Consider the following 18,758-nt stretch of genomic DNA (forward strand, 5'->3'; position numbering starts at 1 on the left):
AGTAACCCGCATATATTCTCGTCATGTGCAGTATTATTCAACCCCCCCAGCTTCAGTACTTTGTGGCGCATCCTCTAGCTTTTATAACTTCAAAAAAATGTTTTCGGTAAGTGCGGACAAGCTTCTTACACCTCTCGATTGGAATCTTTGCCCATTTTTCAAGTGCAAAAGCCTCTAGATCAGTGATGTTTGATGGCTTCCATGCTGCAACTGCCTTCTTTAAATCCCACCAAAGACATTCCTCTTTAAAATGGCCTGGTATTTCTGTGAATCCATAATGTCATGTACACAATACAGATTGCTAGTTCCTGCCGCAGAAATACAGCCCAACATCATCTTTGACTTATTCTGGTCATAAGCCTGTCCTTTCATACGCCAGACATACCGCTGGTCCATACGTCCAAACAGTTCCAGTTTGGTTTCATCAGTCCATAGAACTGTCACCCAAAACTCTGTAGGCTTATCCAAATTCCTCCTGGCATATTCTAGTCGACTTTTGATGTTGCTTGTGGTCAAGAGCTGAGTGCGTCTTGGAGCCGGCCATTAAGTCCTTTATTATTCAGTGCACGTCTTATAGTTGCTACTGCAGCACTTGTACCAGCCTTCATCAGGTCATCCTGTAGGTTTCTTGTAGTCACACAGGGGTTTATCTGAGTTGTTCTGACTAAGTTGCTGAGGGTCCTTGATGAAATGCTGGGCTTTCTTCCACGGCCAGGCATGTTTGAAGCTACTCCATCAGTTGTAAACTTCCTTATAATGTTCCCAATTGTGTCTCTTAGAATATAATTTTTTGGGGAAATTCTTCTTCTACCCAAGGCCTTTCAGGTGTGATGAAATAATCTCCTCTCTCAGCTTTTGTGTAAGCTCCTTTGTCTTTCCCATGATTGCATCTCACCTTGAATACCTTCATGGGTGGGGTTTATATATGCATCACAGCTGAAGCAAATGAAGGATCAGTATAGAGTTCCCAAAGGCTTAATAATGTTTCAACTCAACTTTAGGACAAAAAAAAACTGTCAGACAGCTTTAAAAACAACGATATTATATAGGAGATGAATAATTGTGACATGGCTATCTTAACAAAATATACTGCTACACACAAATACTACATCATGCATTTTCCGTGTTGATTTTGTTTATCACTCAACTCATAAAGAAGGCATCTGAAGCAGAATCTTGATCAAAGAACAAGATTCTGTCTACTAATTGATAAATCCTTAAAATCTTTGGGGGGTTGAATATTTCTGATTGCAACTGTAGAGCGATGAAAAGAGTTCTGGATAATTGAGGTACGGGGGCACTCTAGATGGCTATCAGTCTGCAGTGAGGCAATGTACTATCTCCAGTTTTTGGCCTAAATTCATCATAATTACAATTTATCTGGATTAGCAGAGACCTTAGAAATAAGACATTGCCATAACCCAGCCCTCAATTTTGTCACTCCAACTAATAGTCAGAGCAGTAAAGGAAAAGAGTTGCAGAGAGTCACTGGAAGCCTCAGCTTGGTGTATACACAGAAACACAGTGAAGGACTGGAGGATTATGAATCGATGCTAGAACAACCTTGAACACTGGAGACAACTGATGAAGTCACCGATGATAAAAGGTCTTAGACTACTCTTGATCAGATCAGATAAAGAAGGTAAGGGCGGATTGCATCTCATTAACCGCACACTGATGAAGTTAGTCAAAACACATACAATTTATGTGTTTTGTTATTTGAAACTGGGAGACTGTAACATCAATAAGATACAGATACAGGTTGATAGGTAGTAGACTCATGAGATTTTAACATGGAGGAAAAGCTTTACTGAAGCTAATGTGTAGTTATGTGGAGTTTATGGAGAAAAGAAAAGGAAAAATGCACGAGGATGGGTTCTCAAACGGTCAAAAGGGACAAATGAAACAAGTGCACCTTTTGTTTTCAACTGGACCTAAGAGAACTGCAACTATACTGTTGTGTCATTCTTATAGAGAATCCCTGTGTGTCATCTGTCTGGCTTACACAACGAGTCCATCACATATACTGTTCAAATTGAAGATGGGGCTACAGGGGTAGTGCGCTCTTTTGAAACTCCATGAACTCTGGTTTCTTTTGCTTTGCTCTCTTCATGTGGTGGGAGCCTTGTGACCAGAAATTAAAGATTGGGGATCAGGTCGGAGGCCGGCAGCAGCTTGAAGCTCCACCAAGCAGATTGCCTGCTGCTGTGCTGACTGAGGACTGCCACACACAAAGGATGAAAAGTGTGGATTCCCGCAGCCAAGGGCCCATTTGGTAGGCTCTGTACTCCCTGACCGCCCCATTGAGAAAGGAATGGCTCAGTCAGCAAGCAAGGGCCTGAAAAGATAATTCCCCCCCCCCCACTGCCACTGGACCTCATGCAGCGTCAAACCATTTGTGAGCAGTGACAGAGCCAGATTGAGCAAAAAGGATATGAGTGGGAAACTTTAAAACCTGCTCATGTTTCTGCGACCGTGAAAGGATTTGTATAACACATTCAGATTTGATGGACTTTCCCATGTTCACCCTGGACAGCCCTTTTTTGTTGACATGTTCAAATAATGAATCTCTTATGTGCAGGATCCTTTTTTCCCCCCCTGCACCTGAGTCCTGTTTGTAGTTGTCCGGTAGGGATGCTGTGCGGACCATTCCATCGTCTGTCCCAAGCTTATGGAGTACCGCTGACTTGCTGGCTTCCAGGAACCAGGGTGAGTGTTTCTTCCTCTTGTAAAGCCGTGGCCAGATGCTGTGTTTTTAACTTAAGTTGTAAGGAACAACCGAATCTGCTGTCTGACCTAGACATGGTGTAATTACTCCTTTAATTTAACTGTTTCCTCAGAGACTCTGAATGTGTGCCCGACAACGATTATGTGATAAGAGCTTTTCAAAGGACAATGAGATGTGCTCGCATAGATATTCCATTATACTTTATAAAATGCTTTTTTGATGCCAAAGCTGCAGGTGGTTCAGATTCAAAATGACATTTGTTTGCTTTGATATTTCTAAGTGGGGATAAGAAAGATGTTCCCCCAAAGTAAAATCTGGTAAACGATCTGAAGTCTTTTGAGAGAATGTCCCCCTGTGACATTGGCACATTTGTGGCAAAATATTTGGTTACTGTGGGTATTTCTCAGTGAAAATAATTAAGTAAATGCTGGATTTCTCTTTCTGTTTTTCCACTATTAAAGTTTATATTATCCAAAGTGACATTTCATGTACATAAACCGGTTTTCATATGTATAATACTTCTTTTTCAGGTGCTGAAATGGAACATATACATTTGATCATTTTACTTTTTAGTAAAGCCTTATCAGCTGGAGCTCAGTTTAATGGATTCAACTGTGATGCCAACTTTCACAGCCGCTTTCCTGGTGAGGAATTGACAGCTTTCTGCTTATAAACAATTGCTCAGAAATTCAATAGGAGTATCATCATAAAGGAAAGTTGTAATATAACTAGGTACACATTCCAAAGGGGAGACAAATTTGTCCACACATTATTTTATAACTTCCTGTGATTTATGAAGAAAAAAATGTATAACCTAATGGTTCCTACAACTATCCTTATTCTTTAATATATACAATTTAAAAAATGTAATAAATCTTAATAAATCTAACTTAGCCCAAGCACTTCTCTAAACAGAAAAAAATGCATTCATTCATCTATATGACTAAATAACTTTTGGTTCCTCTTTTCATGTACTTGTATGGACTGTGTGTGTGTTTGTGTTGCAGCGGAGAGGGATATTAGTGTCTACTGTGGGGTGCAGACCATCACCCTCAAAATCAACTTCTGCCCTGTCCTCTTCTCCGGCTACACTGACACTGACCTGGCCCTCAATGGTCGCCAAGGAGATGCTCACTGCCGTGGATTCATCAACAACAACACCTTTCCTACTGTTGTAATCTTTAGTATCAGCCTGGCATCACTGGAGTCCTGTGGCAACGCCTTAGTGGTAAGAAGAATAGAGATGGTATGAGTTATTTTCATAGTGTCAACATTACCTAACTGGTAACTGCATACTGTTGATTGAGTCAGAAATATGATACCAACGAACAACTTACAGAAAGCACCATGTGGACCCATTTAGATTTTCTTTATTTCCTCTCATACATATAACTTAGTGGCAAAATGTTTTGATGTGGCCAAAGTTTTAAATAATGTATGTCAAAATAAACTGTTAAGTGAGAACAGATGAACATACTTTACAAGTAGTGTTGGCTTGAGTATTTCCCGAGGGCAGACATTTTCCACTAAGTCTGTGTTTTAGTTTGTTTATTCAAAAAATACAGAGAAGCACAAGAATAGGAAAAATAAAATAAAATAAAAAATGCTACAAAATGAATGGAGAACAACTAAGGACATTTATAACCCACAGAAAACACGTGGGTCTTCATTTTTTATTTAACTATGTCAATGGAAAACTTGAACACTTAATTTCACAAGATAAAATGCTCCAAAGTTTTAAAATAGCTGCAGACAAACATCACAATCCCTTTTACCTCTTAATCTTAACCAAGGGACAAACCAGGAGCCGCAGGTCTGCGGCCTCCAGAGGTGGAACAGGGAAAGAGAAGCTCAGAGATGTATAGGGGCCATTTAACATTTCAACATAAAATAGAGAAGCTCAGAAAGGAATTCACAGCTGACAGTTAATAAATAAAGACTTTTTTTAAAATATGAATCAACTGTACATGGAAATGTATGCATTTTGTATTTAAGCTGTAGTCTTGTTTACTGTAAAGAGTGGATAACATTTTTTTTATTTTATTTTGAAATTAGGTGGACAGTGTCGTGATATAACTCACAGCCTTAGATTACTCAGCAATTATCTTTATGACTTTTTCTGTCCCAACTCATTTAGGCAGAACATGTACAAAAGTTTAAAAACAACAAGAAGGCTCCCAGCAATGTGTAAATGTGTCTGATGTGTCTTTCACCTCAGCCATCCTTTCTGATTCACAGTCCCCATCTTTTGATGTTTACCAGCCATGTGTATCCTGAATGAGAATGAAGTCCAGCACTCCTTATCTCAGGGAAGGAGCTGCTGTGGGATCCTTGAGGCCCTGTCAGAAACAGATTAAAGTAAATCTCTGCTGAGCTGGTTGTTCCTCACCCATGCTTTGCTACATGAATGAGCAGGATGAAATGGGATTTTTCCTGGAGAGTCTGTTCTCAGATAAAGATGGTCTGAGTTGGGGGTATCAACCCCTGTGCTTACAGGAAGCTAATGGTGGTCAGTTAGCAAGGCAGTAGGAAGAGTCTCACCCACCCACTCATGTTCTTCACTGCAGGTGTCCACGGCACAAGGACCCAATGCTTATGGGAACCTGTCACTGGTGCAGATTGGTAACATATCTGGGTACATTGATACACCGGATCCTCCCACTGTCATCAGCTACTTGCCCGGTCTGCTCTACAAGTTTAGCTGCAGTTACCCACTGGAATACCTGGTCAACAACACACAGCTGGCCTCGTAAGTCTCTCATATCCGATCCCTTCAACTTTTTGTGCAGTTTGAAATTGCTCTGTACATAGGATCAGCAAGCCATGAAATGCAGTTTGGAAGTAGGACTACTTGTTGGTGATTTTACTTTTGGAAATCTAGAGCTGAGAAAAAGTCTTTGAGGGACATTTTGACATTTTGAATATAAAAGATGGACAAAACACAGCAATATACAGCAATTAATTGTAGACATAATGTAGTGCATTTCAACTGCTTTAAACTGAGGGGGGGAAATAGAGCCTTGGTAAACATTTATACTGGTTAGGTTTTATTTACTGTATATATAACAATAACTTACACATATATATGGATATATATAATTAATTCAGTACAAGACACTAGTACTGCATATTTAATAATAATGAGTTGAGTATTTTGTGTAGGTATAGTGCTTTCAGAAACAACACCACCACAAAATAGTAACCGTGGAACTAAATCAGCATTTCTCTGATCAACTAAGTGAATCATTCTCATCTTCTTTGAAGCAAATCCACCTTTTAAGGACAGATGAATACTGCAGGGCTAAATTTACATTTTTAAATGTTAGCATTTTTTAAATCATAAAGCAAAGTTGTTGGTAAAGTGGCATACACAGTCTTTGTGGTGTGAGTCAACCTTAGAACTTCAGGTAAAGTTTGAGCATATGTGTTCCTCTTTTCTATTATTGTGAGCAACAGAGAGTAAAGCAAAGTCTGCTCAGAATAATTTTCCGAGTCACCTAAAATATTGGAATCCCCCTAAAAATATTTTCTTATCTTTTTTAAGGTCAGCAGCTGCGATCTCAGTGAAGGACAGCAATGGTACCTTCATCAGCACATTGAATCTCTTGCTTTACAATGTAAGTTCACAGCAATCCAGGCTTAATATCTGCTACTTCAGGAGCTGAAGCTGTTGCTCTGCAGACAAACTATACTTAGTCTGTTTCAAAGTGAAAAGGAAGCATTGCAGCTATATAAAGTTTATCTGCACCTTTTACACCTGTAATTACAATTATTTCTGAGATTGATGATCCATGTACAAGACAGGGAGGATACCAACAGCTCAGAAACACTTTTTTGCATCTCAAGGAACGCAGCAGATTACCTTTGATCCCATCGTTTGAGAGGATTAGGCAGAATTTACACTTAGTTCTTTTCACCGAATTACCTTGCCATTTGAGTCAAATGAGATTCTATTGAAACCAGATGATAATGAAACCAAATCAAACACTGAGAGGAAGAAAAACATGTGACAGGAAATGTAACAATAGTATGGAAATGGTTTTGTGGTACAGGACTCCTCGTACGGCCAACAGCTGTCCATCCCCATGGCAGGACTGACCCTGAAGACACGGGTGTTTGCAGCTGTGAAAGCCACTAACCTGGACAGGAGGTAACATCATGTTCCATGACCACTACACCAAGAAAAAACCTGAGTCCTCGACAGAGGCGGAGGAGACTACTGGTATCACAACACCAGTGACAGGCAGTGTGTCTATGGGTGCTGCCAGGTCACAGTAAAATCAGAAGAAAGATATTCTTCATTAATTGAATAAGACAAAAAAAACAGTGACAAATGAGTTTGAGCTTTGAAATCAGCATGATGTATAAATGCTAAGGGTACGTAAACTTAACTGATGACGGAACCATGTTGAAAGCTGAGGTCTGCACTAAAAACCAGGATTTGAGGTCAGTTAGTTAATTTCAGGTTTAACCTGATATTAATTCACTGACCACAAAACTCACTGACCACAAATTTACTCCTTTTCCATCATGGAAATAAACATAACCTATATATATAAGTTATATCTTTTAAGGTTTATCGATATATTTTCAAATGATACATATAGAGCAAAGGGCTGTTTATATCAACATATTTGATTATGCATTGAATAACAAGTATCTTTATCTATTAAAAGATCATAATAGTGGCAATGTAGACCTACTAAAATGTACCCTATGTGTTTAATTTGCCCTTTACCTCCACATCACTAATGCATTTAAGTCCCTAAAATGGGGGTTTGCTAATCCGTACTGTGAACTAGATGGAACGTGCTAATGGACTACTGTTACACCACGCCCTCTGGAAACCCCAACGATGACCTCCGCTATGACCTTTTCTTTAGGTAACTCTATTCTGAAAGCAGTTGATTTGTGTCCGCCTGTTTTTCTTTTACTGTCCTTTCTAATAATACTTTCAAATTTTCCCTCCCTGGGCCAGCTGTGAAAAAGACCCTCAGACCACCGTCTTTGAGAATGGGAAGAGCCAAATGGGTCGCTTTGCCTTTGAAGTATTCCGCTTTGTAAAGCACAAGAACCAGAAGATGTCCACTGTTTTCCTGCACTGCGTCACCAAGCTGTGTCGAGCAGATGACTGTCCGATGCTCATGCCAGTGAGAATAACACATTGTGCACTTACTTTATTGTAAAATCTAACACACAATGTTTGCGTATCTCTCTTGAATCCATCTAAAGCAATAATTTCATGAGGGAAACATGACGAAGACATTTCACATGGACTGTCAGGGGTGGAGAGTAACAGTGAACATTTAGTATTCTTAAAAACAGTTTTAAGGTGATTGTTCTTTACTGAACAAATCTAGTCAATTACATTTTTAGAAGGGAATGTCGTTTTAACTAAGTGCAGGTGCTACCACATAACCCATTGTGTTGTTAAATATGAAATGATAATTATATGAATTAATGAATTATAAATCAAATGAACAGTTTGTGAAACTGTAAACATTAGCTCAGTGTAACGAAAAGAAAATCACAATCCACGTTAAATAAATATGCTCAAAGTTTGTCATTTTAGGTAGGTTTTAGTTATCGGATGCCGATGGAGCACAAATGCTCCCTGTTGCTGATTGGCTGGAATGGATTTGAATGGCTCAGAAAAGGCCACATTGTTTCCCAGTTAAGAGGGCTGTGTGTGTGGGAACACTGCTTTTTTTCAGCACACACACATAACAGAGAGATCCAAGACCAGGGGGCTGGATTAGAATCAGAACACTTCTACCAATGATGATGACACAAGATCAATTACCAGCTGTAATAATTACTTATTACAGACATGGAAATGATTTTACAATCCCTAAAAATATTTTCTAATCGTTTTATATTAACTTTATGGTTTTATATATTGTTTATTCATTTATTTACACAAAGAAAACATATATATGGTCAGATTTTATTATTCCTTCAGCCTTCCTGAAGCTGTAGCCTGTAAACTGTAGCATAATACAATAAGTATTAAGGTTAAATTCTATCCTCAATCCATATGCTCCATGAAGACACAGTGCTCTTCCTTCATCCCCTTCTCATTTCTTCTTATAAATCATCAAATATGAATAATTGATGGAGTATGACACATATATAGGATAACATAAAGCGGTATAAAATAGTGATTCGAATCACAACAAGACACCCAGTGTTTACTATTTCAAAGTCAGAGCAGTCATATATCCAGTTTCTTGGATGTATAAAGGCAACATCAAGGGGTCATATTTACTATGCGGATCATGTGTCCCCTGAACGCCTCATCATGGGAAAGTGGAATACATCAGGAGGCTCCATTCTGCCACCATATCTCTCTTTGCCATTTTTTCCACAGATTTGTGGCAGCAGGAAAAAACGGGACATCTCCGAGGGAAAAGACTCAAACGCAGCATCTGGAAATGCTGTTCTGACTGCCGGGCCCATCATCACTCGGATTGGTACAGTCGATAACAATCCTCGTCCTTCCCTGCTAATCCTTCTCCTCAGAGTTTCCCAGCCTCCACCTCCTGACAGTTTCCAAACACTCTTGGTACTGTCAGGACAAGATTTGCCTCCAAACAGAAACATACGGTTTCACAAGTACAGTTTGTAATAACATTTTGTAATTCTTGCGATAGAACAATATTTGTTTTGTATCTAGCAGCTCCTCAGGCTGTTTAAAACTCCATTGATTGAAGGTGCGACATACTTGGATGACAACTGATGTTGAAAACAAATCGTGGTGACCTAGATAGTGAATGGTGCCCGAAGACATCCTGTTGTACTTGGACTATAAAGTATAATGTACTGAATACAATGTATTGCTGTTGCCCTTAAATGCCCTTTACCTTTTTGTTAACAGATGAAACGCCAACCAACAACTCTCAGCTGGGTAAGCCTTAACATTCCGTCAGTTGTGTGATGGCAATTTCCACTGATATGAAAGAGAACCATTAAAATAGCAAAAGGAAAATGTCTCACCTAACTCTTTTATGTCTTATTATACAGCTGTATTGATTGCTTGGCAGAGGTTACATAATAAGTGCTGTTTCACTCTGTCTGCTTTATTAACTGCAATTCAAGTTATTTTGCTAGCCTACATAACACTACTGCAATTATTTTAATGGTATGACTATTAAAAACTATCCTAGAAACATGTTGCATCCACACCAGCAGAGAGGGCATCAGCATTGTGAGACACGTGAGGGCATTTAAGTGCAGTATGAACCAAGAGAGCACATTTGGCAGGAGTTGTTCCTGTGCTCTACATACCGCATTATTTCTATATTTTGTGTGTGTGTTTATATATTTTGGTCTAATTGACTTTAATGTGAGTGAAAACAGTTTTATCTCTGCTGTTATGATGGATTTTCCTTTTTCCCAATTATTCAATATTGATCACGTTTGGTTTCAACTATTTTCTGCCATCAAACAAAACTGTGGCTGAGCTGGAAAGATACCAGCATTGTATTAAGGTTGTGAAGTTCTTCTCAGGAACAAGAAAAACAATCCATCAAATAAATAGAGAAACAGAGAAACACAGCATCATCGATATTTAGCTATTTCTGTGTATGACATTCAAGGGGATTTTAAGACAATGTGCAAGAAATGATATAATTGTTTGTTTGTGCTTGTACTGCTTCAGCCCATTTGAAAGCTCCAGTGTTTCAGATGAACACGGTGACGAGCACCCTCATCTCAGGCGTGATCATCTTGGGGGTCATGAGCATCTGTTTCTTCATCTTCTCCCTCACCCTCCTCAAAGGCAAGACCCCTCCTGTCAGCAGCCTGTCTGGAGTCCGCAACCCCGCCTTCAACTGAGCGCCCGGACCCAACTCACTGCAGACACAATGTTAAGCAAGCAGAAAACAAGAGACACTTTACAAGAGAACACAAGTAGTGTAGAAGTAAGGCAGGACTTTCTATATGTTGTTCTGTGATTTATGTTTGAACCACATGGCCAAGCCTCAACCTGCAGGGGATCGTTTGTCATGCAGTTTTAACCCACAAAGTGAAGACATTCTTAACTTATACCTCGGCTGTTGAGTTGCAGGTAAAAGATGCAGTACATTATGATCATGTATTATCTTGTGGTGAAGGTTTTTCCAGCTTTTGGGCTGAAAATATAAGAACAGTGGTTAGAAAATATATCTTCAGAGATCAGGTAAACTGCTGTATGAAACTAAAAAGGTAAACGCTATTATTAAGAGAGCTAACAAAAAGCCTCAGGGTTGAATGTTTAGCTTGAATAAATTAGACCTTGAAATTGTATTGATATAACAAGAATAATTGTAATTTAATTTAACATTTCTACATTTTGGGGTTGGGTGTAGTCTTTCGAGTCTTTAGCTGATGGGTTTGTTCTACCTGCAGTTCACTTCAAATATGTTATGCAATGTAGAGGTAAAGTAGCCTTTCCTACAGTTTGATTCCGAGCAGTTCTATATAACATGCCCAATATATGCTCTTTAACTGATGGTGTGTTACTGAAATCTAGAAATTGTGTACAATCGTGCATTTTGCAAATATTTCACTTATTCTTGTGCAGTTTCTAAGTAAAGATGCAGTTTGAATTTTTCCTCTTTCAGTTAATGAAAACAGGGTGATGAGAGTGAACTCAGTTCTTCAACCAAACAAAATAAGAACCAACTTCTTAATTGCATTGATACAGCATACAAACTTTTAACTGTGCGTAATAGCAGGGTGGGACATAATATCAGAAAAAAACACCAAACAGCCACATTAATGCATAAACCTAATTAATGGTAAGTGGTTTTGTAATTATATAGTGCTTTTCTAGTTTTGAAGACCACTCAAAGAACTTAACAGTATAGTTTTACATTCACACATTCACAACACATTCATACAGTGCATCTATTCGCAGCACTTTGTTTTTCTGGGGGGGGGGGGGGGGGCATTCAGGGTTCAGCATCTTGCCCAAGGACACTTCGGCATGCAGATGGGTCAGACTGGGGATTGAACTGCCGACCTTCAGGTTTGAGGACAACCACTCTACCCCTCAGCCACAGCCGCCCCGACAACTAAAAACTGTAAAAAGCGCCTAGCTGTACTGCTTTATTGTCAAAAATACACAAACTATTATTTTAACTAAATAACATGTGCAGCAGATGACTGTGCTTTTCATAGGTGTGAGGAAAAGGCCTTCTCAGGTAGTAAATCACTGTATACAGGCTAAGTGGGGAAGCCCAGGGGGAAATAATTCCCATTATGTAGCACCCATTACTGCTTGTAAAGCTAAATTGTTGGGCACCATATGACATATTTATATTAACTTTTCTCATCAAGATTCGAATGGCTGGATATTCAGAAGAGACCACTAATTGTGTTTATTGTCACTGCATTCAAACGTGAACCTGCTGAGTTGATACCTAGAGTTGGTCATGTGTTCAAGGCCTTCAAATGACTTAGCCCTATCCTTCTCTAATTTGCCACCTAATGAAGCTCTATGGCTTGGTTGCGTTTAGGCAACTGAGTGAGATGGTTTTTCACTATTTAGTATCTTCAACAATCCACACCACTCCATCTGAAGACCAACATCACTCTGCTTCTCCCTGTAATTCTCAGAGACAACAGTCATTGTTTGCACAACATTAGCGGTCACTCATCAGGAAAATAAAATGTGTATGACCACCAATCTCATATGTTTCTTTCGCCCTTGAGTTTCAAATACAGTGTGAAATAAATCAATGGCTCCAGTTTTATTTCACATAGCAGAATCATTCATCTCAATAAATATCAACAATTAGTTTCACAAAAAAAAAACTTTCCCCTCTCAGGCTAGTACATTGTTCATTATTACAGCATGTAAAAACAATGGTCCGAGATTAACCAATTACATTCTAGCATAGCTCCGTGGCCTCGGGGTCAATGGGACAACCAACCACTTTTTGTGTGTGTCCAATTGCAGATATTTATTCCTCCTCACTTACTGACTACCTGGTACAATTTAAAGATAATTACTTAGTATGTCAAATAGTATGAAAGAAACTAATTACCGTAATAATATACCAATATCTCATAATTAATATATGATGTTCATAGTGTAGTTATTCTCAATGGTAAATCCAGGGAATGCATTGTAATAATAATAATAATCACTTTATTTGTATAGCACTTATCTTAACAAGGTTACAAAGTGCTTATAGTTCAGCTAGTAATACAGAAAGGACTATTGATGTGTCAAAAACGAATTTAATTTACCAGCTACAGCTTTGTATTTCAATTCACAACAATACCATGCAATGTGAAGTGATTCCTGATTGTCATCTCAATGGACATTGAGCATGGACTGTGCTTGCAGCGGGACTGCTTGGCATGTCATGTTGGGGTTGTCCTTCGGGATGTCTACCCTCATCAAATGCTGCTAGAGACTTTGATTATTGATGATGTTCTCCTGCACGTGGCATCTATTGCACTTCTGCCCGTCCTGGGAGAGGGATCCCTCACATGTGGCTCTCTCTGAGGTTTCTACATATTTTTACCCTGTTAAAAGGGTTTTTAGTAGTTTTTCCTTACTCTTGCTGAGGGTTAAGGACAGAGGATGTCACACCCTGTTAAAGCCCTATGAGATGAATTGTAATTTGTGAATATGGGCTATACAAATAAAATTTGATTGATTGATTGATTGATCTCAGTCAATGAATATGGCCTCTCATCTACAGTTTCTTCATGTAGCAGAGATTTGCTATACAAAGTTACATTTCCAAACATTATTATAGAACATCAAATGGCTCATATGATCTATTAAAGTCAAACATTTTCCCTTTGTAATCAAAACTCCATTCATCTTTCTTTTAGTCTCAATATTCATAGTTTGTACAATGTAATAGAGATATCATTATGTTTTACCATATAAATATTATTATTCTCAATCCAAACATTACTGAAGCACCCCTGTTCCATATTGAAAATTGGAAGTGTATAATTCATGCCCAGGGGGAGAATGGTTTTAGATTTGGTTTTGAACTTCTTTTCTTTATTGTGTGTAAGGTAACCCATCTCCACCCATATTCTGTATTCATTTATTAGATCAAGCTGCTTCAAAAAGAAGGGTGTGAGGGTCTAATCATTAGCTCATACGTATCTCATATGTTCTTTCATTCTGAAACATGAGACACCATGTCACCTTAAAAAAAAATCTGTTAAATGAACTGGATAAATCAGTCTCGAAAACAAGTTGAATAAATATAATACATTACATAGAGTTGACTGTTAAGCTACTGCAGACCATGTTTTCTTTCACTATATATATATATTTTGGTTAGTTCAAAGAGTAGGTTCTTCACTGTACTCAAAGCACTTACGTCTACAGTATGATTTCAATATGAATCTAACTGAAGTTGACATCATGTTCAAACTACAATATGAGAGTCTGTGGAGCTATACCAAGTAGTGCATGCTTGTAAGTTTATTAATTCAAGTTATGTTGCTTTCAAGGCTTTATTTAAGAAGTCAAGCAGAAAATTCATCCACATTCTAAGATGCTCTGAGAAATAAATCAAGACACTTGCCTTAATATGTTGAATAAGTTGATATTAAGAAATCTTAAATATTTACATTAAAGTTGAAAAACAAATCAGTTGATTCTATGAATATATATTTTAGGGTTGTGGACAGGCCAGCTGATTTGGTGAGCCTTCAAAGATCATTAATATAAAGATATTTGTCAAAGTGATGAGATCAGAAGCCAGGATAATGGTCTTGTTCTCATAAGGAAGTTTGACTAAAGGTGCTGGAGTTCCTCTCAAACCACACACTGTGGATTGGTGATCAGAGGTGTAGTGCCACTGTGCTGTCATGACACGTATGGATCATTTTGAAGGTTATGTTGTCAAATGTGTAAAGATCAAATATTAGACTGATTCCATTAACTGTTGAGATTATACAGCAGCCAAATGTCTTAAAACGATGCCATTGATATAGTAGTATGAACATTAAATAAGGTAATTAAACACAGCAGTTTGTGTTTTATTGGATCTCATTAAATATAGAGATAGGCCAATTTGGAAACATCCCTTTTGAGGAGAAGCTGCAGTACAGGCCGATGTGAAGCTAATCTAAAAGTCAGCCATGAAAACAGAACTAAACCAACTCTTATTGATCCCTGTGATGCAGCAGAAGCGGTTCTACCTCAGACTTTCAATGTTTCTTTATATTACAGAAGGTTTTTTTAAATATTCTTTCATCTTTACTAGTTAATAATAGCTGAGTAAATAATGATAAATGTACTAACAATCGATCCAGGGTACCAACAGCTGATAGGGTGGAATGTTTGAGTGTTACACAATGCATGAGTCGATTTTGTGTAATCAGCGTGGGATTGCTATGTAATTGCAATTAGCTTCTCTTGGTCGGGATTCCTTAATTCAGGAGGTTTTTACTCTGAGCTGAATTATCCTCAAAGGTCCCCTCTTTTCAAAAACACTGAAAACATCAGCTTCAGGTTAAAAATCATTCTTGGAGTCAAGCTGCTGCTAATCTTTGCTCAACACGCTTCTCTGATAGCTTCAGATCCAAATGCATTGACTTGATTAAAATTATACATTTCTGTTGATGTGAAAACTACTCTGAATATTTTACCTATATATAAAACCTCAAATCAATTTCAGTGCAAAAAATGTTCTAAGGCAGCTCTATACTATTAATGATATAATCACAATATTGGGGCAAAGGGGTCTCCACCACAGCCAGAGACAAACCATTCACATTTCACCATTCTTTAACTCAAAATAAACTCAAAAAACCCAAATTTAAGTGTACGACAGTTCTGCTGGTGTATAGCTTTGCAGCTCAGCTCTGTTTCTCATCAGTCTTTCCCATGAGTTTATCCTTTGTGAGCTTCGCTCATGAGTGTCTCAGTCCTGGTCTCCGTCTGGAAGCTGCTGCCTTTTGAATCCAGGGAGAGTTGATTGGCCAACTAATCTCAGCTGGGCCAATTGGCTGTCCCTGGTTCACCTGGAGGTTTTCTCTGAGCCTCCTCAACAAACATATATAGGACTTCTCAATACAAACAGAGAAGTTCTTTACAGAAGCCAAAATAAAACAAAGCAACTTTAAAACATGAGCAAAAGCATGTCGTTTAAATAAATATAATACAGGAATAAACGTCACGTGTTGAAAGCCTTTTTGTAAAATGTGTTTTTAAAAGAGTGATAAAACAGGAAACTAGATTTTTCCAGAGTGTAGAACCCTTCACAGTTAACACTCTGCCTCCCTTGGTTTTGCCCTACACTTTGGAGTGCCCTACCAGAGTGTTGTGCAATAGTGCTTAAAAAGAGTTACCATAGAATGGTGTGCCTTTAGGCACTCAATAAATTTGGTTATCAAAATAAAATGTAAAACATTAATATTTAAAATATTAATATTAAATCATAACTTTAATTGGTTAAAGTTCTCGCGGGGCACCACCCTTCATAGAAGGGAAAAGATAGCCAATTTATTGATTAAGGTCAGTCTCATTTAGATCTAGTTCAATTAGAAATCTCAATATTTGACCATTAAAGATAATATAATGAACAATGAAGGTTATGGAGTTCTTAGCAGTGTAACGGTTGGCAAGATTCACTTATGCAATATTAATGACAGAACATTTGTGAAAGAAGAACATTTATTATTAACATAATAAAGTATAAAAACACAAGTTACTAAACAATCAAACTAACTAACTAGGAGGTGTGTGAGTGTGTGTGTGAATGTAAATTAGCATGCTTTAAAGAATGCTCCCTAAGATAAGAGCCCCCCCCCCCCTTCTTCTGAGGTTGCCTCACGGCACAGGGGGAAGGTTTAACTAGGTGAGATGCTATGCGTGTCTGTGTGGATGTTAATCAGATAATGATAGTCAGGGACAAAGCCTGTGGCGAGCCTAACTATTAACCTTCCTTTAACTTATGCCTACAACGTCAGAGCATATATCAAACTTATAAGCACACACCGATCAAATAAACAGTCTTGCTTAGCGTAGTATAATTATTAAGCCCAGATTATGTTACCAGTCCTAGGGAAAGAGGAAAAGAAGTTGCTGTTCAGTTTGCAGTTCTGTGACGTCTCCTGGCTTTGTGGTCGTAGATTTCTGCATTCGCGATTCTGTCGAGCCGTGTGCTAAGATGCTGGTTGAAGTTTTCCTGCAGGACATCGCGTCGCTACGAGGAGTTTGGTAGAGCTTGAAGGGCGAGGAGATTTCCTTGAAGAGTGTGGGCAGGGGAGCTGCACCTCTGACCTCCAGTTGCGGGTTGGATAGAGAAGGAAGCTGGATCAGCCAGGCCCCCCCCCTTGGCGATGTAGGAGAAGAGAGGCTGGACAGCCTGCTGGCCTTCGAAGGATTGTAGAAAGAGAAAGATCTTGGGGAGACCTCTCCTCATATTGGCCCCGGTGACCTCACAGGTCTTGGACCAGAGTGACCAATAGGAGTTGACCCTGGTGGCTCTTGACACCTTTGTGTGATATTGCCCTGACCCCAGGACATGCAGCATCCTGTTACATCCTCTGGGAGACTGAGTTCCTTGACTTTCAAAGATCAATGGAACCTGTTGCATCTTGGGGGATTGAGTCCACTCCAGCACATGCGGCATGTTTGTTACAAGTTTGACTTAGAGGAGGCCTGTGGTTTGCACAAAAACCATGTCCCAACAAGAGCATCTCAGACGGCGTCCCGGCTCATATTGGGGACACAAGATCAGTAATATACCCATGGGCCAGATCATGATGTTTTAATAAAGTGTGCCAGATTCCCCGGGTTGGCTGTGATTTTGTCTGTGGCTGATGGGGGAGCAAATACAATCACATCAGATTTTGTGAGGTTTCGCTGATATAAGTTATTTTCCATCCAGTGTTTTCTTTCGTCAATGCATGTGTGCATAAATATTGTTCTTCTTAACACCACTCTAAGGTGTGTTTTGCAGCTACTTCTCTTCAACATTATTAGTCCATGATACTTTCCAATACATGGTTATTACCCTACCTCTGGTCCCAAGGTTTTAACTATTGACTTTAAAGATATGTCTCATCATCTGCCCACCACACAAACATGAAGCCAAACTGTTCTGGATACAGGCACTGCCATCTTGCAATGGTCATTTTGGATCAGGGTACTGTTGGTCGTAGAGTGGAGCCATTGTATTGAGTTCCCGCTGACACATCCGCCTGACCTGCAAGTCAATCTCAGTTGTTCTCATTACGTTTCACACCATTTTTATAGCATCAAACTATATACAACCAAAAAAATGACAGAAACCCTCTTTATTAGAAAATCATTTGGAAATCACTTGTTGCTCAACACATCTGATCTTTGGAATATGTCTCGAACAAGATTGGTGATGTTCAAGCTGAAGAGTATACAAAGCTGAGTGTATCAGCAAGATCCAAAAATAGTCCATGGTTGTCTCCTTGCTTGGCTTAGTTGAGTCCAAGAAGTTATGAAGAGTGGTGAATGCAGCAACTCTCTACATCAGTTTTAAAGTTAATTGGCCCAGATTGTTTTTTTTCCACAACATTTAATCTAGCACTGAATGATGCAGTCTTATCGAGGAGTACTGTATGTCATGGTTCAAACTGCTTTGTGTCATTGTCACTCCAATAAAAGCCCTGCTTGGACCTCCACAAAGATTCTAGTGACCTAGGTGCAGTGTTCTCTGAGATGGGAAATTATCCTAGAGAATCATCTTTGGCTCACACTAAAAGATATTGCCCTTTATTACTAATACACAGACTCCCCCCGAAAAAAGGGCATCAAAGTATTTGGCGGGATCCCCATGGGATTAAACACTTGCTTCATGACTTCTCATGTTAGCATTCTAAGGGAATCAGTATTTTAAAGAAAAGAAACTTGGCCTTTGTCTCTGGTCCCTCATAAAGACTCTTGCTGTGTAGGGTTTCACTTATTCTTTACCTTGGAGGAATGGTCCACGGAACTCCCTGTACAAAAGAATTGTTCCCATTCAGTGAAGTACAGGTGGACACACCAACTGACACTGACCTTGTTTCTGTCGAATCAAATGAA

The 18,758-nt window shown here is 38.9% G+C and overlaps 1 protein-coding gene across 1 annotated transcript; it reads left to right on the forward strand.

Annotated features, from left to right (window-relative positions):
* Positions 1–2,604: 2,604 nt before the first annotated feature.
* zpld1a (zona pellucida-like domain containing 1a) lies at positions 2,605–11,607 on the forward strand. Its single transcript, XM_062406473.1, has 11 exons — positions 2,605–2,709; positions 3,259–3,372; positions 3,736–3,956; positions 5,296–5,477; positions 6,273–6,345; positions 6,781–6,878; positions 7,531–7,611; positions 7,707–7,878; positions 9,099–9,201; positions 9,606–9,635; positions 10,389–11,607. Exons 2-11 carry the CDS (start codon positions 3,267–3,269, stop codon positions 10,562–10,564), a joined length of 1,242 nt encoding a protein of 413 aa, XP_062262457.1. The 5' UTR covers positions 2,605–2,709; positions 3,259–3,266; the 3' UTR covers positions 10,565–11,607.
* The last annotated feature ends 7,151 nt before the right edge of the window (positions 11,608–18,758 follow it).

The sequence above is a fragment of the Platichthys flesus genome, chromosome 15 (assembly GCF_949316205.1).
Source record: "Platichthys flesus chromosome 15, fPlaFle2.1, whole genome shotgun sequence".
NCBI lineage: Eukaryota > Metazoa > Chordata > Actinopteri > Pleuronectiformes > Pleuronectidae > Platichthys > Platichthys flesus.

Coding starts and splice junctions, on each gene's coding strand:
- zpld1a (XM_062406473.1), top strand. CDS start 3,267: ATGGAACATATACATTTGATCATTTTACTTTTTAGTAAAGCCTTATCA. Junction 3,957..5,295: donor CCTGTGGCAACGCCTTAGTG/GTAAGAAGAATA, acceptor TCTTCACTGCAG/GTGTCCACGGCACAAGGACC. Junction 6,879..7,530: donor GCCACTAACCTGGACAGGAG/GTAACATCATGT, acceptor ACTGTGAACTAG/ATGGAACGTGCTAATGGACT.